The sequence below is a fragment of the Cyprinodon tularosa genome, unplaced genomic scaffold (genome assembly GCF_016077235.1).
Source record: "Cyprinodon tularosa strain WSP-4 unplaced genomic scaffold, ASM1607723v1 ctg544, whole genome shotgun sequence".
Taxonomy (NCBI): Eukaryota; Metazoa; Chordata; class Actinopteri; order Cyprinodontiformes; family Cyprinodontidae; genus Cyprinodon; species Cyprinodon tularosa.
The window spans coordinates 458,844-485,253 of record NW_024039279.1 but is presented as its reverse complement, the minus strand read 5'-3'; the positions used below and the strand labels follow the sequence as shown (position 1 = coordinate 485,253).

Sequence of the window (26,410 nt, the reverse complement as noted above, 5' to 3'; positions counted from 1 at the left end):
TTTCTAGATATTATGAAGAATCTGGATAAGGGAGATGCTGAGGGACAAACAGATCAACAAATGCAACACTTAAACTTCTTGTGATTAATAACTAATAGAGGTGATATTAGTTTTACTGTAGAGTATTACTTTCTGGGGGCCAACCCATGCCAACAACCGATACGGGCAGCCTTTAGGATTTTTATCATCACAAAACCAGGACTTTAAACATCTGATCTACAGTGTTTAGACCAACATGGGCTCATTTAGCACCAAGCTGGTATATTTTCTTATTCCATCCTGTGTTCTCCTTTATCTTACATCATTTTTCTGCTGTAGTTTTTTGGTTGGACAAGAGTTCCTGTGTTTAGTTGAAGGGTTGGAGAAAATGTTCAGAGGATCTTTATTCTCAGTGAGAATTAACTCATCTTTGGATGATTTTAATCTATTGGAGATCTTCATCATGTTTCTCCATGTAACTGGCTAAGGAGAGCGTGCTGCCAATCCCAGAGCTGATCTCAGACTGTCTCACTCTCTTAGCCAGCCATTCAGCAACGTTGTTATGAGCTTGTTGGTTCCTAATCTCTGAAATGCTCCCATTTTCGAGGAAACATCTCCGCTCACTGAAACAGAAGAAAAACTGTTATTAACAAACAAAAAAGAAAATGGATGGAGCAAAGAGTTTGTAGAAACTCAGCGATTAATTCTTCATTATTTTAAACTTACTGTCTGGAATCATAAACCCATCCTTGCTCTCTGCCACCTCCACAGAGGGCACTGTTGGTTTCTCTGGTTCCTTTTCTAAAGCTTTCATCATTCTCTCCATCAGCTCCTGCTCCCGTCTGTTCCACTCCTCTTCTGTCAGCATGCGTTGTTTTTCTTGCTGAGGTAGAAACTGAAAGTTCTTTCTTATTCCTTCAGTCGTGAAGCATCCTTTGTTCTGTTTTACCATGTTGATAATTTTTTGGAACAGCTCTTTGACTTGAACAGGATCATTATAAAAGCTGCTGAGAACATGGTATCTGTTCCCACACTTCTCCAGAAGCTCCTGGAGCTCCTTGCCCTCTCTGACGATGTAGTTCTCTACAGGGAGGCCATTGAGCCAGTCTCCCCAGGTAAACAGCACCATGCAGTGTCTCCACACTCTCTCTGTTAATGGCATCAGGACCTCCACCAGAGCTTTGAGATCTTTCTGAGTGAAAGCTCTGAAGATTGGAACAACCAGGAGAAAAACATGAGGTCCAGGAGAAAACATGGAGACACTGTGGAGAACTTCATCTTTGATCCAGTCAGGTGGTGTTGGGTCTGAGAACCAGCCTGGTGTTTCAACCACTGAGACTTTTACTCCATCAAAGTCTCCTTCATGTTTCTCACATGTTGCAGATGTTCTCTGATCTTCATAGTTCTGAAAAAAACAAATAAAGTAATTTCTGGACGTGTTGAACTCAGGTAAACATCCAGTCTGGATGTTAGAATCTATTAAATGTTTTTTTCTTAATCATCATGATGGTTCACCTTTTCCAACCAAGCTCTCTCAAAGGTTCTGTTAAATGTCTCCTTGAAAAGGATCCGATTTCCTGCTGAACTCTTTCCTGAACATTTCTGTCCAACCAGAACAATCCTGATGTCAGTGACTGGATCTCTCTCAGCTGGAAAACAAACAGAAAAACCAAATAGTTTCTAATCCTGAAACATTAATGTTACAGGATTTTATCATAAACTTTTATAAAACTTGTTTACCTTCATAAACCTCTTTCAGGACTCTTGACTGTCTCTCGTTGATCTCCTTCAACCTTCTGGCTTCCTTGTCTGCAGCCTCCATCTTGGCTTCTATCTGTGCTGCTCGGTCCAGGTCCACTTCATAATGAGGATCTTCATTTCCTGCCCACATCTCTTCAATCTTCTCAATGAGCTCCTTTACCTGAGTCTTATCACTGTGGTCCTTGTTGTTCAGAACATGATACCTGTTCCCACACTTGTTCACTATCCACTGCAGACCTTCATCACTCTCTATACGCTCCTCCACAGTCTTCACTCCTAACCAGTCACCATAGGTAAACAGAACCAGTGTGTGTTTCCAGATTTCTTCTCTAAACAGGCTCATGTGTTCCTGGACAGATCTCAGATATGATGGATCAGCATTGACCATCAGAGGAATAACCAGCAGCACAGCATGTGGTCCTGGAGGACAGAGATTCACACTGTTCTCTATTTCCAGTTTGTCCATCTCACTGGTGTCCTGAAGGGTGTGGATGTAGAACCATCCAGGAGAATCCACCACTGTGAGCCGCCTTCCTTCAACCACACTGTGGCTGATTTCACTATGAGTTGTCTTTCTTCCAACACTTTTATTGACACCAAATGCATTTTTTCCTAGAATAATGTTTCCTGCTGAGCTCTTTCCAGCAAATGATCCACCAATCATCAATATTCTCAAACGGTTTGGAGGAATTTTTCCACCTAAATATTGAAAACAAACAAATAATTAATTATTTAAAGGTGTACAGCTCAGGTTTGTTTAGAGTAGAGCTGATAATGTTTTACCAACAGTAAATAAAAAAATTCCAAAAGTGATGATTAAATATTGTGTTTTGTATGTCAAGCTCCCAGAGACGTCTGTAGAAACATTTATTACTTTATCCTGATATAAAGAAAGTAGAATTACCTTCAATCTGCAGCTTCAGGTTTCTTCTTTGTTTCTGAACTTCATCAAACCTTTTCGAGGCTTTTTTAACCAAATCTTTCAGTCTCTCTCTCAGAGCATTTCCATCAGATTCATCAACAGAACAGTGTCTGCCCCTGTTCGGTTCAATCATCGCCTCAATTTTCTCTAGAAGCATCTTGACTTGATCTCTATCTTCTCTGTTGCTGATGTTGAGAACATGTTTTCTGTTTCCACATTGTTGAAGGATCCACTGCAGGACTGAACTTCTTCTGATTTCAGATTCGATGGTTTCATCACTACATGGATCGACTGCAGTGAACAGCACGATGGTGTGACTGAAAACATCTGCTTTGAAAAGTTCCAGGTGTTCCTCTAGAGATTGTTTGACATGATGAAATAAATGTAAATGAACAGGAATGACCAGAAGAAAGACATGAGGTCCTGGGGGACACAGATGGACACTATTCTGGATTTCTATCTGATCCAGTTTTGGGGTTTCTTCTCTTGGATAAGTCCACCACCATCCTGGAGTATCAACCACTGTGAGTCGTCTGCCGAGTACTTCCTGCTGCCTCGCTTCACTCTGAGCTGTTCTTCTGCTGGTGTCAAAAACATTGTGACCCAGGATGATGTTTCCAGCTGAGCTTTTACCGCTGGAAAAGTGACCTGATCTTCCTCCTATCAACACAATCCTCAGTTCTGTAGCAGAGCAGCTCAGTGCTGTTAAGAGAGATAAGGCTTTTTTTGATCACACAGTTTATAAACATCTACTTTAATTAGTCGTTTAGAGAAAGTGCTTTGTAATGTAACTATACATGTCTATTAGAACAATATATAATATATAACAATATATAATATATATAATAATTACCAATAATGTTTCCAGAAATTAAAAACCATCATATAAAATCTAGAAAACCAGAGGAAGCCATTTTGTTTCACCTTCATGTTCTGTTTAAAGTCAAAGTCTCTGAATTTAAACTATTTAACAACTAAAATAAGAGTTTATCAGATTATAACCAAAGCAGGATAAAGTTTGAGGGAACGTTTGATAAAAAGATCTCTGACCTGAGTTGGAAATATCAGCTGAAGCGGCCATTTCATCAGCTTCACTCTGTCGACTTTCTGCTTGTTTGTTCCAACAAAACCTGTTTCTAAATGAAAGTGAAAGTAGCAGAAGGAATGTTGTTTATGTTGAAGGTTGAATGATGAAGTTAAACAATGTCAGAGATCGCCATCTGCTGGACAACTAGATTAACTACAGGTCTAATGAGGTTTAGAAGTAAAGACATTAAAGACGTTAAACTGCAGATGTTAGAATTGAAGGAAATACAACATAATAAAATACAATAATAATCAAATGATATTTAAATTTAAACCATACACTGCATGAAAAGTGAGATTTTCGTCCCCGTAAACGCCCGTAAACTCCCGCAGATCTCCCTGATTTTCGTCAGTTTCCGACAATTTGCAACCCGCGCTTGTCCGCGTTTGTCAGTCCCACAAATTGTCGGAAACGGACTCTGACGTATGTGGAGAGCGATCAGCTGTACTAATGGTCCTAATTAGCATATGAATGCAGCAAACCCGCGCGGCTGGCCAGGTCTGGCTTGAATAACCTACTCAGTATTGGCTGAAACCACTATTCTCAAACAAGTAAAATCGCCCGTGATTGGCAGCAAAACCACACGTGGCCAGGCCAGGCTTTAATTTTCTTACTCAGTATTGGACGGAACCACTTCTTTTTAAACAAGTAAAGTCGCTCGTGAATGGTTGGCATATATATGCTGTGTATTTATGTTATCCTACACTACTACACAATTATTAGGCTACCATCAAGGACATGAATGAATTTATACAGGAAATGAACATTTGCCAGGAAGCTGTTTATGCAAAGAAAGAGCTTTATTAAAACAAACACAACTATATACAAGGCGAGGATCTGCCCACACATGCGTATCTAAAAATTAAAAGTCCGTGAACGGCCCGTTTGCTTCCTCGGGGTTGGAGGTAACTGGCAGCATTCCCTCCGAGGCAGGTCCGATGTACAGACGCCTACTGTGCGTGGCCTTCTTCTTCTTCTTATGAGATTTTATGGCGGTTGGCAAACTTGTGAAATGTGCATTACCGCCACCAACTGATATGGAGTAAAGCAAGGAAACAGGAAACGATTCACCCCCCCCAAAAAAAAAAAAAAAAAAAAAAAAAAAAATACAATAAAATAACCTGTGTAACTTAAACCCACATAATACTAAATTATACTAAATTACATTTGCCCGTATAATTTTAATTTACTCTAGGTCATCGTACCTCTGCCAGTTTCTGATGGTCCCATTGGTCTTTCCATCATGCTTCCAACCATCTCCCAGTTCATATCTTTAACATCCAGATATTTTTCTGCAGCCTTCACTATTATTTTGATTTTTTCTGTTTTTTTTGTCGTCTGAGCAGTACAATTAATCACTTCCACCATGAAAAGAACAAAATTTGTCTTTTTAACAATTAGTGAGTCTTCATCAATTTTTGGAGATTTCTCTAGAGGTTTGAAATTTGCCGTGTGTTGAACTGTAGGTTTGGGTTTTTCTGACTGAGATGGGATCCTTTTTGCAGCTTCAGCATAAGTTATTCCAAGCTCAAATTTCATTTTTTTTATTTCTTCAGACCTTTTGCTTGCTTCACAGCCGCGATAAGCAGCAGTATGTTCTCCACCACAATTACAGCATTTTATTTTAGCTTCTTTTCCACATTTACCATATTCATGTTCTCCTGCACACCTTCCACACCTCTGTTTCCCTTTACAAACTGCTGCAATGTGTCCGAATTTTTGACATTTGAAACATCTCAATGGTGGTGGATTGTAGATTTTGACATTGTAACTGATGTAACCGATGAATACTTTGCTTGGTAATTGCTCTTCCTCGAATTTAATTAGTACAGATAAACTGTCAGATCTTTCTCCGTTTCTTGTTGTTTTTAACCGTTTTACTTCTTTTACTTTTTTACCGCTTATGTTTTCCAGAATCTCTTTTTCAGAAATTTTCAGAGGAACTCCTCCAATGACTCCCCTGCTGATCTTTTTGTTCTCCATTAGGCTGCACTGAACTCTTATCCCGTCAATTTTGTTAATACGTATTGCTTTGCCTTGCTGGGCGCTGTCTCTGCAGTTAATTAGCAGGTCTCCACTGTACAGAATTCTGGCACCTCTGACTTCTCCAACAAGTTTATTGATGGTTTTTGTTAAGTGAACCGGATTCCAGTTTGTAAAAGAGTCTGCCTGATTAACGACTTTGAATATGACTTTGAATTCATTTTGTTGTGCTGTGGAATGTATGGATTGATCATCACTGGATTGTTCTGAACTAGATTCCCCTTTAACTGATCTCTGTTTTTTCCGCTTTTTCTCATTTTTTGATGCTGCTATCTTCCAACCTTCATTGTCACTATTTCCCTCTTCCATCCCACAAGAATCGCTTCCTGTTTCCTCACTACTCACGGCCCAGGACATTTCTCCACAAGCAGAGCAGCTTCAAAACACGCGCCATGCACCAAACGCCTCGCCGCTTCTTCTTCTTCTTCGTCTCCAGAAACTTTCGTACCACAACCTGTGCGTGGCCTTGTACTTCGGCATCGTTTCTAACCGGGACTGCAGCTTAACACAGAGTTCAGAGAGATCCGGCCTACGAAATGACTGCGGCCGTACAATCCATCCGCCAACGACGCCATCTTCTTCGTCAGACATGAGGTCGACGGTGGCGGACTTCCAGAGTTCCACTTCCTCATGAGCTAGCACACTCTGCCTCGATTCCAGCAGCTGTAAAAAAAAAAAAAACAATGAATCAGCGCTATGCGATGGGATGCACTGCGTATGGACACAACACATCTATCAATGCACCTGAAAAATAGTCACCAAATAAAGTCTTACTCTCTTTCTTTTCTGAATGCTTGGCAGCTTCCGCCAAACCAAACAAAGGAACTGGAGATAAAGTTCTTCTGAGTATAGCTCCTCCAATCACATACGAGGTCATTGTTATACGGAAGGACTTGCGAGAACAGCTGCGTCTATCATGTTTTTGTTTTTTTTTTTGCTTTATTGGCAATTCCCTGTAACAATACAGAGTAATTCAAACATCAAGCAAAGATACACAGCAGTTGGTGACATTATAACTTAAAAAAAATGAGACATATAATGTAAAAAATAAATAAAAATAAAACAAGGGAAACAAACATATAAATAAATAAACAAATAAATAAATTAAACATAAAATAATAATAGCTAGGGGTTTACATTGAGTTTATGGTCATTTAACTTTTTGTAGCTTCCTGTCCTAAACAGTCTTTAAGGAAACATATTAGAAGATGCAATATTGTATATGTGAGAGAGGAGTTGCTGTAAAACAATGGTTTACCACAGATTTAAAACTAGTAATAGCATAAAGAAATATTGAAATTCTAAAACAGTCTTTAGACTTTTTATCAGCAATTACTGTGGGTAGCACAACTTGTGTTACAGAAAATAGCAGGCTTTGGAGATATGTTCTGGAGAATCTTGATTTATACCATACTACAGAACATTTCAAAAGGCTGCTGACTTTTTCTATGTTTATAGGTGAAAATAATAAAAACTACAAAAGAGGAACTTTGCTGTTCTCCATAAATGTTGGGAAAATTGTTTAAAAGTCTGCTGCATAAGGGCGTGCTTTGGTTGCCCAGTATTTAGCGCACAAAACCCATGTACAGAAAGATTCCTTAGTCCTCGACATGGATGACCCGGGTTCGAATCCTTGGCCGCATGTCTCTCCCTCTCTCATACCCCCTTTCCTGCCAGCCTACTGCCAAAAAAACGAGACACTAGTGCCGTAAAAACTCCAAAATGTGCTGTAAAAACTCCCAAAAAAAGGCTCTTGCATAAAAGCTTCTACAACACAATGCTGTTGATGGTAGATTGTTTTGAAGGGTCAGACAGGAAAGCTTGGTGAACAAATCTAACATATCTGAGATGCCGATACCATTTACTGTGAAAGAAAGGACAACGGAGAGAAAATGTAGAGAATTATGTAGGAGTGCTGCTAGAATTCCAGTTCCAAGATCTGTGTTTTCTATTACTTCTACAACCACTAAAACTTATGTTATAAATGTACGTTATTGGCAAGTGAAACCCTGTCAGAGCTCTCCTTAGATATCAGCCCAGTTACAGTTTGCCCTGCAAAAATAATCTGCTCTCTTGAAAATCTCAAACTCTTGCCACATTTCAGGCATCGAACATAAACATTTTTTAGTGAAGAATCAACAACTAGTTTTACCCAATCATGAAGTGTAATTAAATATATTGGATATTTTTAACTTTTTTAACAAATAAAAAACTGAAGAGTGGGGTGTTCAAAATGAATCGGCCCCTTTTACTTTCAGTGCAGCAAACTCTCCCCAGAAGTACAGTGAGGATCTCTGAATGATCCAATGTCGACCTAAATGATACTAAATAGAATCCACCTGTGTGTAATCAAGTCTCCCGATAAATGCACCTGCGCTGTGATCGCCTCAGAGGTCTGTTTAAAGTGCAGAGAGCATCATGAAGAACAAGGAACACATCAGACAGGTCCGAGACACTGTTGTGGAGAAGTTTAAAGCTGGATTTGGAAACAAAAAGATTTCCCAAGCTTTAAAAATCCCCAGGAGCACTGTGCAAGGAATGCACATTTTACCTTGCTGATTCTGATTCACATTTTACCAACTGATTCTGATTAAAACTAATTTTTGAAATAAATTATTTTGTGTATTTTTTTACATAACATTTGCCATTGCTAATGGCATACACAGTAATCTAGCGTACTTTAATTAAATAAATCAATTCAAGCTAAAATGTAAGAGTCTATAATTAGGTCATACTGAGCCTGATCTATTTGTACCATCTATTTGGGGGATATTTATTGCCACACTTTGGGCCACTTAACACCAATTAAGCATCAAATAAATGAGGCAGCCTACCTCAGCATTGTTGCTGACCTTATGTCCTTATGACCACAGTGTACCAATCTTCTGATGGCTACTTCCAGCAGGATAATGCGCCATGTTATAAAGTGAATCATCTCAGACTCATTTCTTGAAACTTTTCCACTTAAGTAATTGTGAATTAAGCATATTGACAGACATTTTATTTTTTCTCTTAAATGCAAATTTTTTTTTAAGAATTACTGCTCTAAATGTATTGCTCTGTCAGCTAAAGATCTGTTTTGGTCTCTATACTTTAATTAAATCAATTCAAGCTAAAATGTAAGAGTCTGTACTGAGCCTGATCTCTTTGTATCAGAGATTTTCTTACCTTTTAGAAAAATGTCACTTGGGGTAAAACTCCCCCTGCAACCCTGATTTGCATTTGTATAGCTCACAGCATTTTCATTTACATGTTAAAGCCTCCCCTAGAATTCCATGGGTGGGAGGCATGGGGGGAACACTGCCTAAGAAAGCCCACGTCAATTTCTGACAATTTATGGGAGTTTTCGGCGATGCCTGCAAATTACCGTAAACTGCCGCTAACCTGAACTTCCACGACAATCTACAGTGCCGCATATTGACGAAAATCCCACTTTTCATGCAGTGATAGAGAATGGATCTGCTGGGATGGTGATCTGCTATGATGATGGAACCAGAACCAAAGTCATGCTGATTCGACTAAAGTGGCTTCCAGAACAGGACAGATTAATCTATGGGTTAATGTCTTTGCTGAAATATATTAGAACTGCAAATCAACCTTCTATTCAGCAACAATAATTCACATTATCTCCTAAAAGGTGGAAACTGTTTAGAACTAAAGCATCCAGAAACATTTAATATCGACCTCAGACTAGTGAAGAACAACCCTGGTAACATTAGACCTCCTGGATCAAAGTTTAAGTCCATGTCTTTAAATGGCTGCAGCTCCCAGGGATTGTTCAGAGGAAATCTTTTCTGTAGCTGGTTTTCCTTGGAAAACTTTGCACCAAACTGACAGTATGATCTGGTTGAATGGTCTCTGTAAAGTTCCTTCAGATGACATCTTTTGTGAATTGGCACTATAGAAAAAATATAAATTAAATTGAATTAGCAGATATCCACGGACAAATAATAATTGTTAGCTATGTTTACATGCACAGAATACCATAGTTGGATTGGTAGAAACAAACTCCACAACCCCCCATTGCCCCCACCATAGGGATTACTGACATCTATGGTAAAACTCACCCACATGTTATAGACAATGAACTCAGGTAAAGAAAAAATGTCTCAGAATAGGAACCATGTAGTGAAACTCGTCTCCTATAAACCTCCAGACTCCAACACAGAGCATGCTGTATTATTTTGATTGGTCCAAAGCTTGAAGAACATATTAATGGTGATTTCTTTGTTTCATCTCCAGTGAACACACTCTCATTTTCCTTGCTAACCACCACAAATTCATTGTACTTAATGGGACAATGGTTGGGATCATAAATTAAGGTTGACCTTGCATAATCCTCAGATGTTAGTCACATATAATCTGGTGGATTAAAAAATAATTAAAACAAAGTCCCATATCTGGAGCTTCATCTAAAACCAGGGCTAGATTATTTTGTTAACAACTTTTCCATAAAAAAAAAAAAATCCCTGCTTTCCAGTGAATTAGATAAGAAATAATAATGTACAGAAGAGGTCTAAAATTTTACTGATGTTACACATTAGTTTTACAGTTTTATGGAGTATCACAGGGCTCACAGCTTGGGTGAAATCTGTTTATAATAGATACAGGTAATAGAACCTATAGAAGCCTGTCTCCACCACTCTGTTAAGATAAATAATTTCATTATAATGGGATAGTATCTCATTATATTGAGACCAATGCTGTTCAATTCAATTCAGTTTATTAATATAGCACCGATTCACAACATGTAATCTCAACATGCTTTATAGAAACGATTAAACCAGATCATCCAGTCAGATTGATTTAAAGTTTTCTATCTAAGGAAAATCAGTTGATTGCATCGATTGACTCGAAGGCAATCCCTCACTCTAAGCATGCTTGTAGCGACAGTAAAGAGGAAAAACTCCCTTTTAACAGGAAAAAACCTCCAGCAGAACCATACTGTTCTGTTCCACCCAGAAAGGTAGAGGGGGAAATCTGTAAAACATTCATTTTTTAAACTAATCTTCCCCAAAATTCCTTTTTTTAAAACCTGTTGTTTGCTTTCAATAATATCAAGAGAAATTTCTCTCTGCATAAATGTTTTCTGAAACAAAAACGATGACAAAAGAAAGCATTAAAATCTAAGCAAGAACATAGAAACATATAAAGATATGACAGCTTCTAACTTTTAGCACAACGGAAGCAGATGTTTATAATGTTTAAATGTTTTTATTCACAATTTCCTTGCATTCAGGTAACGAGTGAAGAAAAAGCAGCAAAATTCAAAGATGAACCTCTTAAATCCGTTGGTGCACATTTAGTCATTAAATGACAGGTTAAGCAGTTAAAGAAGGAAAAAGTCAAATAGAGAGATGTGTTGCTGCTTCCAGCTCCTCCTCCAGCACCGTCTCCGTCTGCTTCCATCTGGTTCTCAGACGTTCATCGACAACAAAAGGAACTAAAAAAGAAAAAAATTTTAAATCAACATGATATGGTGTTTAATCTAATCTGGAATTAATGTTAGAATTAAGAGTCGCAAGATGCATGAAAATCTGTCAGTTTCAGATATTATTAAAATACTTCAATGTTTTACCAGGTTGGAATAAAGAACAAGAGTTCTGAGTTTGTTCTGTTTACCTGCATCATGTTCATTTGTACTCTGCCCCTGTTAAACTTATCCAGGGCCTGGAAAGTTCCTACATAACAGACAGAGTTCAGCGATAAAACCACACAGCAGGAATACCTCTGAAATAAAACCTTTTAAATAAATTCATTTTAAGGCGTTTTAATGGTGGTAACGTACTGAACATGTTCTCCAGACGGACAATGCAGGTGAGGTAGTCATCAAAGTCAATGTCATAGCTGTCATCTGCAAACCTCAAACCAATCAGCTGCAGCAGCTGGTTGTTCAGATGCATACCTGCATGCATGGCAGACAGTCAGAGCTTAGATTCAGACCCATGTCTGCATCAATCTTTACAGGGTATTACAGGGTTCCAATACATTTTTCCTGTAAAAATTCCAGAGTTTTCCAGACTTGGGGTTTAGCAGTTTGCAGCTTTTTATTTCTGTATTGAAATCTAAAATATTTACAGAGAAATGTGAAAAAACTGAAGTTCAAACAAGTGCCTTATCAGACAGAAAATTACTGAACAAAGAAAGACTGAAGGCAGGATACAAGGAGGTGAGGAAGTAAGGGCACAAAAAGGAAGTAAATAGGAATTCAGAATAGGGAAAGCTACAAAAAGAAAAACAGAAGGAAGAAAAGACAATGAAGAGCAAAAAAAGAAGGTAAAATTAGGGAGGACAGACAGACACAAGGGAGATACCAAGGAAGTAGATAAGGAAGGAGGAAAGGAGTCACAGAAGGAAGGAATACTCTCTTTTCTTTTTTCTTCCATCTTTTTAGTGAAAACAATGCAGTGAGCTCTTACTCAATACTTTCCCTTTTTTAACAAAGCTAAAACTGCAACAGGCTTAGAAATGTGAGCCAGGCTGTATTTTAATGGACCTGCGCCCTGAGAACCAGACTCTGACTCTTTACTGTGGATAATACAGTCTGTAGCTACCAGCAAACATTTCTACCAGGGATGCAATCAGACTTATAATATCCATATTGGTCAATATTGTTCATTTTTAAGCGTATCAGTATCGATCTGATAAGTTTAACGGGGCTGATATTAAGAACTTGTTTCCATCTAGTTGCTGTTTTTGTTGCAGGAGTGGGAGAGGAACTGTCGTATGCTGTTTGTTTAGTAATCTGATGTTAAAGTGATGCAGGGAAGGATTGAAGATGCTTAATTGGGCCACAGAAGCAATATCAGCAATGTTGGTTTTTTATTGTGTCCAAAAGGTAAGGAAACATGGGATGTATGACATTTCTAAATATCGGCATTCAAGGTATAGGAGAGAATCTTCTTTTTCCAGGTGGATCATCTTAATAAGTGGTCCTCCTGATTTTTAATCATTCTGGTGATATGTTTACATAAGGATGTCCTACATGCTCCTCCATATTTTCAATTACTGGTGGTGATCCTGACATAGTGGAAAAATTGCAAATCTTCTTCTGGAAGGTAAGCTTTAATGAGCGATGCAAACAGCAACTTTTAAACAGTGCACGCTCTTGTGCACGCTCTCGCACGCATTTACTAGGCATTCCCTCTCAGGAACAGGTACGGGGTGTGCATGTGTATTTTCTTTGTAAGTGGAGAGGGCGGGTCTTTTCAAAAATACAGGAAAATCCTGCCCTATACCCTTAACTACAATATTGGCATCCCATATTGATATAGGCCTTGGTTTCTGCATCACTGCATCTCTGAATCCTACAGTTTGGTCACAGTGACAACAAAGACTTGGTGGAAGGAGACCCCTGACTGGCCTGCACAACTCTGCACAACTATGCACAACTATACAGATCATGTATCATAAACCCCAACATCTCAGGATTGGTCACCCTTTCTGCTAATCCTTGGTGTCCCCCATGGATGTGTTCTCAGTCCTCTCTCATAGTGTTTCTGTGTATCACTGCCCTGCCTCACACTGTCCCAACATGGAATAAACCTTACATCAAATATAACTTCAAGATAAACTGTTATCTTTAACACAAAGAAAATATGAAACGTTATTTTACATTTCAGTACTAATGAAGACAATATCTACACACTGGTCTTTGTATTAAATTCACTACGGTCCTAATCAGGAGCTATAGCATCACCTGCAACATGTTGTTTGAACAGGAAAGTAATGTGAAATATTTTTAAAATGCATGTCAATGATTTAGAAATGTAAAGTCAAAAGTCAACGAAGGTATAAAGAATGCAGATAAGTCGACTCACCAGCAGCGTTCAAAGCGATACGAAGCTCATAAGAAGACATCTTCCCTGAGCGATCCGTGTCAAAGGACAGGAAGAGCATCTGCAACAACAAGCTGGTCTAAAATAACCTTCACAACCACAACAAGACTCCTTCCACCGCCACCCCTGATGATAAACCACTTCAACCCATTATGAGGTTCTTACAATCCATTTCTTCATTTTATCCCAGAACACCTTAAACTCTTGGAACTCGATCTTGCCCGTGTTGTCCACCTGTATTATTCTGTTAAGGGAAATCTTTGAAAAAGATGTTCATAATCATATTTATATATTATGACTCAAAACTCCTGTTTTAAAGGGACTAAAAGGCAACTCATTTTCTTTCAGACCCAGCCGGCTTAAAAGAAAGTCATTAATCTGCTGTACCATTACTGCAACTATGAGATATATATTTAGATGATCACACATGGCCCCATACCATCTCTGTTTTAGAAGAAATACTGTGACAAACCAAAAGGATTGCATGAAGTCAATGACCAGTCTGAGAAAGGTCAGCGCAAAAACTGACATCCTACCATCATAAAACATCACAGTCTAAAAATAAAGTTTATTACAACCTAAAATAAAGTTTATTACAACCTAAAATAAAGTTTATTACAACCTAAAACCTCCTTGAACCGCCACCTTAACGTGGTGGAGGAGTTTCAGTGCCTGGGTGATCCCAGAGGCTATGTTGTCGGGGGCTAAATGCCCCTGGTAGGGTCTCCCAAGGCAAACAGGCTCTGGGTGACAGGTCAGACGAAGAGCGGTTCAAAAACCCTTATGATGAGGACTACAGCGAGGCACGTGACATCGCCCGGTACGGCGGAGCGGGGACCCCACCCTGGAGCCAGGCCTTGGGTTGGGGTTCGTCGGCGAGCGCCTGGTGGTCGGGCTCTTCCTCGCGGGACCCGGCCGGGCCCAGCCCGAAGGAGCGACGCGAGGCCATCCCCCAGTGGGCTCACCACCTGCAGGGGGAGCCATGAGGGACCGGTGCATAGAGGATTGGGCGGCAGCCAGAGGCGGAGACCTCGGCGACCTGATCCGCGGGCGCTTAAATTGGCTCTGGGGACGTGGAATGTCACCTTACTGGCGGGGAAGGAGCCCGAGCTTGTGCGGGAGGTGGAGTGATACGGGCTAGAAATAGTTGGGCTCGCCTCTACGCACAGTCAGGGCTCTGGAACCCAGCTCCTTGAGAGAGGCTGGTCTCTCTTCTACTCTGGAGTGACCCGCGGGGTGAGGCGGAGGGCGGGGGTGGGGCTGCTTGTCTCCCCCCAGCTCAGCCATCTCGTGTTGGAGTTCACCCCGGTAGATGAGAGGGTCGCATCCCTTCGCCTTCGGGTTGAAGGGAGGACTCTGACAGTTGTTTCGGCCTATGGGCCGAACAGCAGTACGGAGTACCAGGCCTTCTTAGCATCCTCGGGGAGAGTGTTAGAAAGCGCCCCTCCCGGGGATTCCATCATTCTACTGGGAGACTTCAACGCCCATGTGGGAAACGACAGTGACACCTGGAGGGGCGTGATCGGGAGGAACGGGCCCCCAGCTCTGAACCCGAGTGGTGTCTCATTATTGGACTTCTGTGCAAGTCACGGATTGTCCATAATGAACACCATGTTCAGGCATAAGGATGTCCATCGGTGCACCTGGCACCAGGACACCCTAGGCCGAACGTCGATGATCGACTTTGTAGTCGTATCTTCTGATCTTCGGCCGCATGTCTTGGACACTTGGGTGAAGAGAGGGGCGGAGCTGTCCACCGACCACCACCTGGTGGTGAGCTAGATACGCTGGAAGAGGAGGAAGCCTGAAAGACTCGGCAGGCCCAAACGAGTAGTGAGGGTATGCTGGGAACGTCTGGTGGAACCCTCGGTCAGGGACGTGTACAACTCCCACCTCCGGGAGAGCTTCTCTTAGGTTCCGAGGGAGGTCGGAGACATGGAGTCCGAATGGGCTGTGTTCTCTGCCTCTATTGTCGATGCGGCTGCCCATAGCTGTGGCCGTAAGGTTTGCGGTGCCTGTTGTGGTGGCAATCCCCGAACCCGGTGGTGGACACCGATAGTAAGGGATGCTGTCAAGCATTGTCAAGCATCCCTCGTGCTGCCCTGTGGGGGGTGCTCCAGGAGTATGGAGTTGGGGGCCCTTTATTAGGGGCCATCCGTTCTCTGTTTCCGGTGCATGTTGGACTCCGACAGGGCTGCCCTCTTTCACCGGTCCTGTTCATAACTTTTATGGATAGGAATTCTAGGCGCAGCCAAGGACCGGAGGGGGTCTGGTTTGGGGAACAGCGGATCTCGTCCCTGCTTTTTGCGGATGACGTAGTTCTGCTGGCTCCCTCCTGCCAAGACCTATAGCGTGCGCTGGGGTGGTTCGCAGCCGAGTGTGAAGTGGCCGGGATGAGAATCAGCTCCTCCAAGTCTGAGGCCATTGTTCTCGACCGGAAAAAGGTGGCTTGTCCCCTTCAGGTTGGAGGAGAGTCCCTGCCTCAAGTGGAGGAGTTCAAGTATCTTGGGGTCCTGTTCACGAGTGAGGGAAGAATGGAGCGGGAGATCGATAGACGGATCGGAGCGGCTCCTGCAATAATGCGGACGCTGCACCGGTCTGTTGTGGTGAAGAGAGAGCTGAGCGAAAAGGCAAAGCTCTCAATTTACCGCTTTTTCCAAATTGAAAATTTGGAAAAACAAAAAATATGTGAGAAAACCACAAAGTTGCTTTTAAAACCTTTTTCTGATAAAGAAACTGCATAAAGTGATTATTCAGGATTGTATTTTTTTTTCTGTTTACAAGTCATGTTCCAATGTTAACAGATTTATAGTAAATCAGGACAACATCAACATTATCTGCTGCAGGTGAGATATTAACCGATTTCAGTCCTTTAGCAGAACCTCAAAGCTTTAAAAATCCTGAAGTAACCCTGGCTTTATCCCTTCTTTATTGAAACATTTTTCTGCTACAGCTGCTGTATCTTTCTGTTGTTATAAGGAAACAGTATTTTACTTGTGTTTGCTTCACTAAATGGTTTGAAATCAGAGGTTATAGTGGATAAAGTTCTACTATCATCCAAATATTTTAAGTAATGTGTTTTTGAAGCCTTAAGACAGAGGAGGATTTTCCCATATAAACGGTTGAAGGATACGTCCATCAGGTTCATGATGCTGTGGCAGGTGGTGAGGCTCAGCCCTTCAAACTGGATCTCTTTTCCTGGGGACAGAAAAATGACCAAACTTCAGCAAATCCTAGACGGGCTGATGGATTCTAGCACCATCCCAGCTGCAGGATCAGTAGAGCTGCTCTTAAACTTTTAGGAGAAAACATAAAACCAGTGAAAAACTAAAAGCTTCCTGATTTAGCATCTCTAAGCAGTTTTGTGGCTTTGTTTATTTTTTTCTCTTCTTCAGGTCACACTTTTACAAATTATGGATAAATTGGTGTTTCAATGTTGCTGTTCATTGAGTATATTGTATTTTCTTTACTATTCTGATCTTTTTTATCATTGGTTAGCAAATAAAAGTAACTAAGCCCTTATGAAGTGACCATCTGCTTTGTTCCAGTGTGATTCTTATTTAATGTGATATATATTACAGTCCCTCAGTCAGGAAGCCTCAGCTGATGGTCCTGAACTTATTAAGCCTTATTTAATAACTATCACTCATTATTTCATCATCTATTCCAGCTTGTGATGTATCTGTTTTCATCTGAATCGTATTCTCTCTCTCTAGCTTTGTTCGAGGTCTCAGAAATGAGGCTTAAATGCTTGATTTTGCCATTTATCTTCTACTTACGTCGACTGAGAACACCATTCAGCATCTGCTGCAGCTCCATCACAGAGATAGCCTGGTCCTGTTGTTATGTAGAAGAAAGCGAAGCTGCTTAGAATGTGATCCCAGCTGGTGTTGCTCTACGCTGTGAAAGGGTTTTTCTTACCGAACCAGCCAGCTGCTCAAACAGCCTCCTCAGGCCTTTCTCCTCATCGCTCTCCTCCTCTGGAGGGCTGGGCATCGGGGGCTGCAGGAAGACATTCAGCCTCAGTACCAGCAGAGCCACTAAACAGCTGTTATTGTCTGGGGTTTAATTACCTCTGGAAGGTCTGCGTCCACGTTGGTCCCCATCTCTCTGTTAAACAAAACAAGTGTCATCATGAAGTTTTTTAAAGCTGCATTAACAGCAACAATGAGGCCAACACCATGAGGGTCATTGTATCTCAACATGATGTTTAGAAGAAGTCCAGATGTTTCTACTAGGTGTAAACAGTAGAAGTTCACTGGACTCATCAGTGGACTCTGAACACTCACATGGCTTTGGCTGCTTTCTCTGAGAAGATGCGGATGAGGAAGTCGGCCTCGCAGTGGGGCTGGAAGGTGGTGGGGACCAGCAGGTACTTCCCAGGAGGCAGGGTGAAGCGCTCGGAGACCTCCCGCATGTTGATGTACGTCCTGCTGCGAGCCTTGGAGGGGTGGTAGCGGAAAAAATCCTTCCCCACTTGGTCGTCATCCTCTGGAGCCTTTATGACCAGAGAGAGAAAGACATGGGCTCTGAGTTTGAGAATAAACGTTAACAGATCATCTTCAGCCCGGCTGTGGAGAAATGATCACACCATCAAACAGAGTGGATTATTGGGTAGGAAGGATCCTGATGCTCTGATGTCAGTATGGTGCTGTGTCTCCTTCAGGAAGAACACACACTACTCCTCTAACCAAAGCTAAGAATCAGCATCGAGTTTAATTTGATGGAAGAACATTTTTCAAAAAGCAGAAGATAATGTCAGGAGATCCAGGAGGAAACAAGACTTGCCCAGAAGGCTTAGGATTAGTTTCCTCCTGAAAATAAATGACTGAGTTACTCCAGCGATCAGCTTTTAATGTAAAATTTCTCTGTAAAAATAACTCAGAAAAGACATCCTTTCTTTTTTTTTCCTTTTCTTCTTTTTTTGCTTTTTCCTCATGGTGAAAAGGATGATGCTCTTATGCATCAGAGTGCTTCACTGTTTACCTCTAACCCAGCAGCACGGGAACATTTTACTCACCTCATACACAGCAAAGCCAATTGTTTCCAGGTCCAGGCCTTCTTTCCTTAGCTTCCGTCTGTTCTTCTGCATTAGAGCAATCACCACACTGCAGACGTCATCATCATCATCAGCATCCTCCAGCTCCAGCCTAAACTGTGGGTTGGTCCAGAATGTGTCTGCAGATCAAAGGGTTGAGGTCAAAGATGGCTGCATCTGAGTCAATATTCATGTGATGTGCTGAATAAATTATCAGCCCACCGATGTAGTTCCTGCAGCCTCCAGCGGTGGAGCCGCGGATCCAGTTGCCCTCAAAGACGTTGACCTCCCAGTGGCGTTTTGTGTTATCATCCAGGGCGTCGGGGGTCATGTTGCAAATCTCCACCTTGTCAAAATTCCTTTTGAAGTCTTCAAACTCCATCCTGGAGTTCAAAAACAAAAATCAAACACAACAATCCATCTGTGAATCAACACGTCTGTTTTCCACCTGCTGGACAGACTCTTCCAGCCAAACGGACCAATCAAAGCATCATCAAGCATCGATTCTCACTGATCAACAGATTTCTGGTGGTTAGGCGCCTTGCCCAAGAGCATACTGACTCGGAATCAAACCTTCAACTAACATCATGACTGTTTTTTGCTATTAGGCCAACACAGAAATACACATGTCAATACCACGTGTGGAAACCATGTGCCACATGTTCAATAAATAAAAAAAATCAGATTCAAATGTAGAAGCACATCTATATTTGGGAACATCTCATGTTTTCAACATGTGCCTCAAATGTGAATCACATGTGCTTCAAATGTGTATCAGATGTTAATTTCCCTTCTGATGCATGGGTTTCCCATGTGAACATTATATGTGGAACCCATGCACCACATGTGAAAGAAATAAAAAATCAGATTCACATGTAGAAGCACAGTTATATTTGGGGAGATCTCATGTTTTTCCACATGTGATTCCCATGTTTTCCACATGTGCCTCAAATGTGAATCACTTGTGTTTCAAATGAGAATAACATGTGGCATTTTATATCAGATGTTAATTTCACATGTGATGCATAAGTTTCATGTGAAACCCATGTGGCCTTTATATATGGTGCACATGTGATCACAGGTTTCACATGATCAAAAGTAAAAAGGAACAATGATCACATGAACAAAATGCTTGATCACATGTGGACATGTCACCAGCATATGTAGAAGACATCCATGGATTTTTTAATGTGGAAAATTGGAATCACATGTGAAATTCTTACAATTATGAGGATGGAAATCTTACGTTCAAGATTGGAATCACTTGCGAACACATGAAGTTCATGAGATATTTTTGTAAAGGAAAGTTGCCCAAAGTGAAAAAGTTTCATCATCCATCATCTGTATTTAAATATATGAACATTAATGTAATTATTTTATTCCCAACAAATAAATTCAGAGTTCTCACCAAAATTCTCCATCATCACTTGAATTGTGAAGGATCCGGGATTTCTCTGCTTTGTCAACATAATCCCACTCTCTAGAACTGAAACAGATGAGGCAGTGAGTGATCGGGAACATTCTTATCAAGCAGACATGGGGAATGTGGAGAGACCTTCATGCTGGTCTCATTTTTTATTTTAAAACCCTATAACTTTTCTAAACTGAGAGAAGGATCCTCTAGGGGGCCCGAGGCCCCGGAGAAAACACTGAAGTGATGATAAAAAAAGGGAAGAAAACAGTTTGATTTGAAGCAAAAGTCCAGATTTATTCCCAGTTTTATTTGGGATTAATTTGGATCATCCAGCTTCAGATTCAATCAATAAAGCTCTTCCAGAAGTTCTTGCAGAATGAATCCTTCAAAGCAGGATCTAAGTTTAAGCTGCTGTCTGGTTGCTAAGTGTTGAACAGCGTAATGGAGGGTCTGCTGGTTCCTCTGGTTCGATTACAGAAAAATCAGATAAAACTTTTAAGTAAAGGGTTAGACATCAAGGTCATTTTAGAAAAGCCTTTTACTAAACCGTACTGAGCATAAATAGATTATTTTATTTATTAATTTAAAGCTCCTGTTTTAGCACAGGTGCTTTTAATTTGACAGTTCACAGACAGGACATGGGTTTGACAAAGATTAAGAAGAGATGTGATAAAGTTCTAGAGGCTGGGCCTCAGAACATGACATCTATACACTCCACTGTCCATCTGCTACACCTGCGTGTGACATCAGCATTTATTTTATTTTGAAAGTCAAAGAGAGAATATTTTTGCAGTACTTGTCGCTCCAGTTGCCGTTCCACTCCACCTGACCCCATGGGTTTCTGATTCGGATTAACTTGATTCTCTGGCCTCTGAAGTTAACCTGGAAAACAAAGATTATATATATTACCCCACTTTGTTAGCTTTAAAATGAAAATATTGTCCCTAGATTTCCTGAAATATAATTCAATACATTACTGATGGTTTTGTCTTTAAAAACCTGAAAATTTCAAATCATTGCAAAATTGATCCAGAAATCAGTCAAACAATTTTGCAGTTAATCCATTTGTCCTTCATTTTAAGAGGTAAGTATGATTAACTGCACATCAGATAATTTATTTTATTTTAAGAGCTAAAATCTTATTCTCACAGATGATCATTTTTCTTAACCACTTAAATCTAGTGCAATTAAACTTATTACAATAAAAACTTTTACTTTTTTGCAGGCAGATAATGATAAATATGAAGATTGTTAAAACCCAATGGCATCCAATCCTGTGATAATTTACTGACAGTTATTCCTAAATCAAACAGGTCTGACTTTTTTCTGACTCATTCCTGAGGGGTCCTACCTCTTCCAGGCCTGTAATGGAGTAGGCGTGTCCCTTCACAAGGCCTGTGCTGGTCTTGGCTTCAGACTCGGCAGAGCTGGTGATCTGGACCAAAGAAAACCAAAGAACTGAGACCAATTTGAATTGAAACACTGATCCGAATTTTTGAATGAAAGGATAAATTTAATGAATCCACAATACATGGAGACTTCCATGTATTGCTGGACGGCAGAATTATTCTTACATCAATGGAGCATCCCATCATGGAGCCTCTGTCTAAGGCCTTTTTCATGATCGCAAACAGGTTTTCTGGAGGTTTCTTGGTTTCATACACCTCTCCAACTCCACCAGTGAAGTCCTCCATGGCCTCCATGGTGCTGCCGCCTTTCAGGGACTCATAGCTGCCATGAATCCTGACAAAACCAGGAAAGAAGAGGATGTATCAAGCAATAAAACTCAGTTTCATTGCTTTATTCCAATCTGATGCTGTCAGTGACCTTACTTGGCGTAGGCTTTTTCCATCAAGGCGCTCCAGAACTCATCATTGGAGGCAGAGTGAAGCATGATGAGCTGATTTCTCACCGTCGGCAGCCTGTCGTCCACCACCACATCCAGCCATTTGTTGTGTTTCCAGAACTAAACAGGACAATGTAGAAAAATCACAAAAAAAATCTGCCTTTTATTCCCCTGATCTAAAAAAAAACTAAATCTGTATATTAATAAATATTAAATGTATTTTCTAATGCAGACGCATATTTATTTATAAAATATTTGTATTGAAAGGAATATAGAAACCAGAATGTTATTTCCATGATAATGTGAAGAGGCTTGGCAAATAAAGTTAATTTTGACTCTATACAATAGAATTACAGTTGATAAGTTGATTTTATGGAGCAGGTAAGAAAGACAACCTGCCATAGAAAAAGATGATTTATGTCTAACCTATTAATGCCTATTGTCGCAAATATGCAACAAACCTCGGAACCTTTGGCGAACCCTTGTTTCTAGTGGGACTGATTCAATTCAATTCAGTTTATTTCTATAGCTCCAATTCACAACACGTCATCTCAAGACACTTTCCAGTTCACCAGATCATCCAGTCAGATTGATTCAAGGTTTTCTATCTAAGGAAAATCAGTTGATTGCATCGACTCATTGACTCTAAAGCAAACACATTTACAAAAATAGAAGCCAGCGCAAATATCCCTCCTCTACCGAACATTATCCTTGGTCTGTTCCAGTCTCCTGATAATCACTGGAACCAGACTAGGACCAGGGCTGTTTGCCAGGGACACTGCATTGAAGCAGTCAGTTTGTTCACAGGATGCTGCGTCCACATTGATCAACACGCATGGTTCTTCCGAGAACTCCATGACGTTCTGAGGTCCTCGCTGATTACCAGCTCTGTGGTTGAAAATGACCTACTGCTGTCGGGCTGAGAGGTCCTACCCAGCAGCTCCCACTTCTTTATGATACAGCTAGCTGTGCAGCATTTAGCTGGAAAATAATTTATGTGAACCAACAACCTGCTGACATTATATAATTTACAGAAACTCACAGAGCTCCAGAGAGAAATCCAGCCTTACAAAAAAAGAGTTTTAACACATTTGAGGATAAAATCGGATCACCTGACTCTAATAAACTGTGGAGGAGTGTCTCACTACTTTTAGAAAATATATTTTCCATCAATCAGCTCAAAGAATTTATTACTACAGAAGTATACACTGATGTCCTTTCATCTCTAACTTTATTCACTTCTTGGGTTCTTGCATGTCTTTGTCACCAGAGTTTGGTAGTATAATTAGATTCACTCAGTTACCTTTAGGAATATGCTGGTGAAGATCCTCAGCCATCCAAGTCATAGTCTTTCCAAAAAAAGTTTAAAAAAAAAAACAATCTACTGGACTTTGTTTCCAAGTTTGAAGACGTTTGGCTTCTCATCAAAGTCTTCAAACTTTTTTACTTTTTTGGAACCTTTAGGAATAGTTTTGTTGCATTAGACTTGTTACTTTAGTAAAAGTATGCTGAAGTATCACTACTTTAACTTGGGTAAAACTCCTGGCTCTCTGCTCATCATGAGCAATTTCACTCAGTGAAGAACAAACTTGTTTTAAACAAAAATGGACCAGAGTCACATTTCTGTTTTGGTTTGACGTTATCCTCCATCAACTTATCCTGCTGTATCATTTACCAAAATTATTCAAAAAGACTTACTTTAAGACATATTTCTCACCCCTCGTATTCCCATTGTATCATTAATTTATGATTACATTTATTTCCTTTTTATCTCATTCCAGAAACACTAGAATAAAAGTATAAATATATATTTTGTGTAACTTGACACCATTTTTTAAATAGAAAATCAGATATTGTGATTAAAAGTAGATCCGTAACTCTGTACTTTAGGAGCCTTTTTACACAATACTTTTGTACTTGATGTTTTGGATGTGTACTTTATAAAAGTAAAACTAGGTTGCAGCACTGTTACTTTTACCTGAGTGTTGTTTGGGACTCTATTCTAATAGGAATTTGTCTCCAAAACAGCTTCACTAATTTTATTAGTTATAAGAACAATACAAAAACTCTTAATTCCTGGAATTGAAATCAGTCTGAACCTGAGGTGTAAAATAGTTGCATACCTGGAAGTGAAAGATGCCGGCGTATCCTTGGTCAAAGCTTTGGTCGTGGGGAACGACTCGATTCAGAGCTTCTTTTTTAAGGGTCAGAGAGGCGATAGCTGCCAGGAGCCAACAGTCCCCTGTGGCAACAAACAAGCACCTCAGTCATCATTAGAAAATGAATTTCACGTCTGCAACATGTCTAAGAAACGCAGATAACAGGACCACCCACCCAGCTGTCCCTGGCAGATGTCAGTCCTGTTTGCATCACCAACAATGAACTTTGGGTTCTGGCAGATCTCCTGTAGAGATGACCAAAAAAAAAAAAAACAGGAAAGGAAACAGGTTGGTTGATTTTCAAAGAAGTACACACCAGTGCGTTCCTGATAGGTGTGTTCACATTCCACACATATCAATCAGTCTGAAATCCCTGTCAGTCACTAACAGAAAACACACACACACCATGATGGCAGCTAAAGCATTTACTCTGAAGGAACGCCCAGACGAAAAATGCACAGCAATGGCATTTACTGCGGGGTGTTGGGGCAGGTCAAAACGAGCCATAGCTAAAAACAAAAAGGTACAGAGACTGTAATCTAAATATAAAACATATAAAAGCACTGGGCATTGCCTCTGATCAGCAGCAAACTGCCTCCAGACCTTTTTAATACAGACATTCTATATACAAAAAGATGAACCAGGTTTGTCAGCAATCAGAACAAACAGAACATGATCATAAAGCCAAACTTTCTCTTCATTTCTGCACTAATATGGCTTACATCCTCTCCCAGTCAGTTATTCCTCTGTTCTCTTCAATAGCTGCCATAAATGAGTTCTCTCTGAACAGATCCAACATCATTTACAAGAACCTGAGATGTTAGAGTCACCTTTACACCATCAGCGGCCTCTGGAAACTAACAGCGTACTCACATGTGGTCTCTTCCATTCAATCTGGACAGGAACGCTCTGGCTGAAGAAGAGGGAGGCATCGGTGGCAGGGAAGTCTGGGTCCTCGAACAGGACCCCCTTCTGGAGGCACTCCCGCCGGAGCTGCTCAAACGACTTCCCATCCCACTGGGTGTTGACCACCTGGCTGGAGCCCGAGCTCCTACCGGACAGAGTGGACTGCAGAGGCATTCTGTTCTTCAGGAAAAACCTCGGTGAGCAGAGGAAGAGAAGGTGTGAGGTGTGCTGCACCTGACAGAGTGGCCCATGTAGGGAAGAGTGTCAGCTGGGTAGGGCTGCTCGGTGGACACACCCCAGGCAGACAGAAACTGGTTAGTCCTCCAGCCGGAGAACCGCTCCCTTTCTGTCATTCTCACTGGGTTTGGCCTGCTGGAAGATTCATCCTTGTTGATAAGACAATATAGGAGCACAACAGGCCTAAAAACCTAGTTAGTGTAATCTCTGGACTGACTTTGCTACAAAGCACACACAAAATAACAGAAGAGAGTTTTCCCTGTCTAGGATCTGAGACAAATTTCCCTTCCCATGAAATGTTACTGAAAGTAGCCAGAATAAAGTAAAATGCAACCTCTACCAGCTACTTTTGCAATGTGGTTTAACTTCCAGCCACGATTAGCATCAGTCTACAGTAGAACCAGTAATCCCTGCCTGAATGAAACACAATGAGTTCACCTGCCTCTACATAAGCTAACCTAAAGCAAAGCTAATGAACATGAAACAAACTAAGCTTGCTTAGAGAAGCAGCACTGACACTGACTTTGAAGAAGAAGAAACAGTCTGGCTATACAGAGTTTGACAATGAAGATACGCAATCTCATTAAATGCATCGAATCCAACCCAACGTAACACTTCAATCTAACTATTCATGTTTTCTATATCCAAGATTCAAAGGCAGGGTAAACAGTTACTGTATTCTGGGTTTATGAAATAATTTACTGAACCTGACAACCGTTTTTTGCGATCCAAAGAGAAGTTTGTAAGACTTGTTAAGCAACTTCAAACAGAGATCTTGAAAAGCTGGATGGATGACTGTATGTGTTCTTGTTTTCTCCCTCCCTCCCTTCTTACTCCCTCCCTCTCTCTCACTTGTATTTACTCACTCTGTTTTCTCCTGCTTTGTAAGGTGTCAGCTGGAATGAAGTCTTTAATAACAGAGTGGCTGCACCACTGCAGAATAAAACCACTCAGGCTCTGGGATCTATGGACAGGAAGCCTTTGCAAATAGGAAACCTTTGGGTCTGTGGTAGGGTGGCCAGATGTCCGGCTTTAGGGCGGACAGTCCGGATTTTCATTGCACTGTCCGGCGTCCGGCGCCGCATCCAGCCGGACGTGTATTTGCCCTCCTTTACCCACAGATTCCACATACTCCGTCAGTGCTCCGCTCCGCTCAAGTACGTCGTGCGGAGTACTTGTC

At 40.8% G+C, this 26,410-nt stretch overlaps 1 protein-coding gene and 1 pseudogene across 1 annotated transcript; both read right to left on the bottom strand.

Moving 5' to 3' along the window:
- Nucleotides 1-368: 368 nt before the first annotated feature.
- LOC119796345 lies at nucleotides 369-3,833 on the bottom strand (annotated as a pseudogene).
- A 7,157-nt stretch (nucleotides 3,834-10,990) lies between these two features.
- On the bottom strand, nucleotides 10,991-25,256 carry capn9 (calpain 9). Its single transcript, XM_038304856.1, has 20 exons — nucleotides 24,961-25,256; nucleotides 24,263-24,332; nucleotides 24,052-24,170; nucleotides 21,915-22,048; nucleotides 21,657-21,825; nucleotides 21,434-21,517; nucleotides 20,879-20,964; nucleotides 20,077-20,154; nucleotides 18,891-19,051; nucleotides 18,651-18,808; nucleotides 17,920-18,128; nucleotides 17,704-17,740; nucleotides 17,552-17,632; nucleotides 17,410-17,467; nucleotides 16,764-16,828; nucleotides 13,796-13,864; nucleotides 13,613-13,691; nucleotides 11,581-11,697; nucleotides 11,415-11,473; nucleotides 10,991-11,235 (listed from the first exon to the last, which is right to left on the bottom strand). Exons 1-20 carry the CDS (start codon nucleotides 25,165-25,167, stop codon nucleotides 11,209-11,211), a joined length of 2,067 nt encoding a protein of 688 aa, XP_038160784.1. The 5' UTR covers nucleotides 25,168-25,256; the 3' UTR covers nucleotides 10,991-11,208.
- Nucleotides 25,257-26,410: the final 1,154 nt, after the last annotated feature.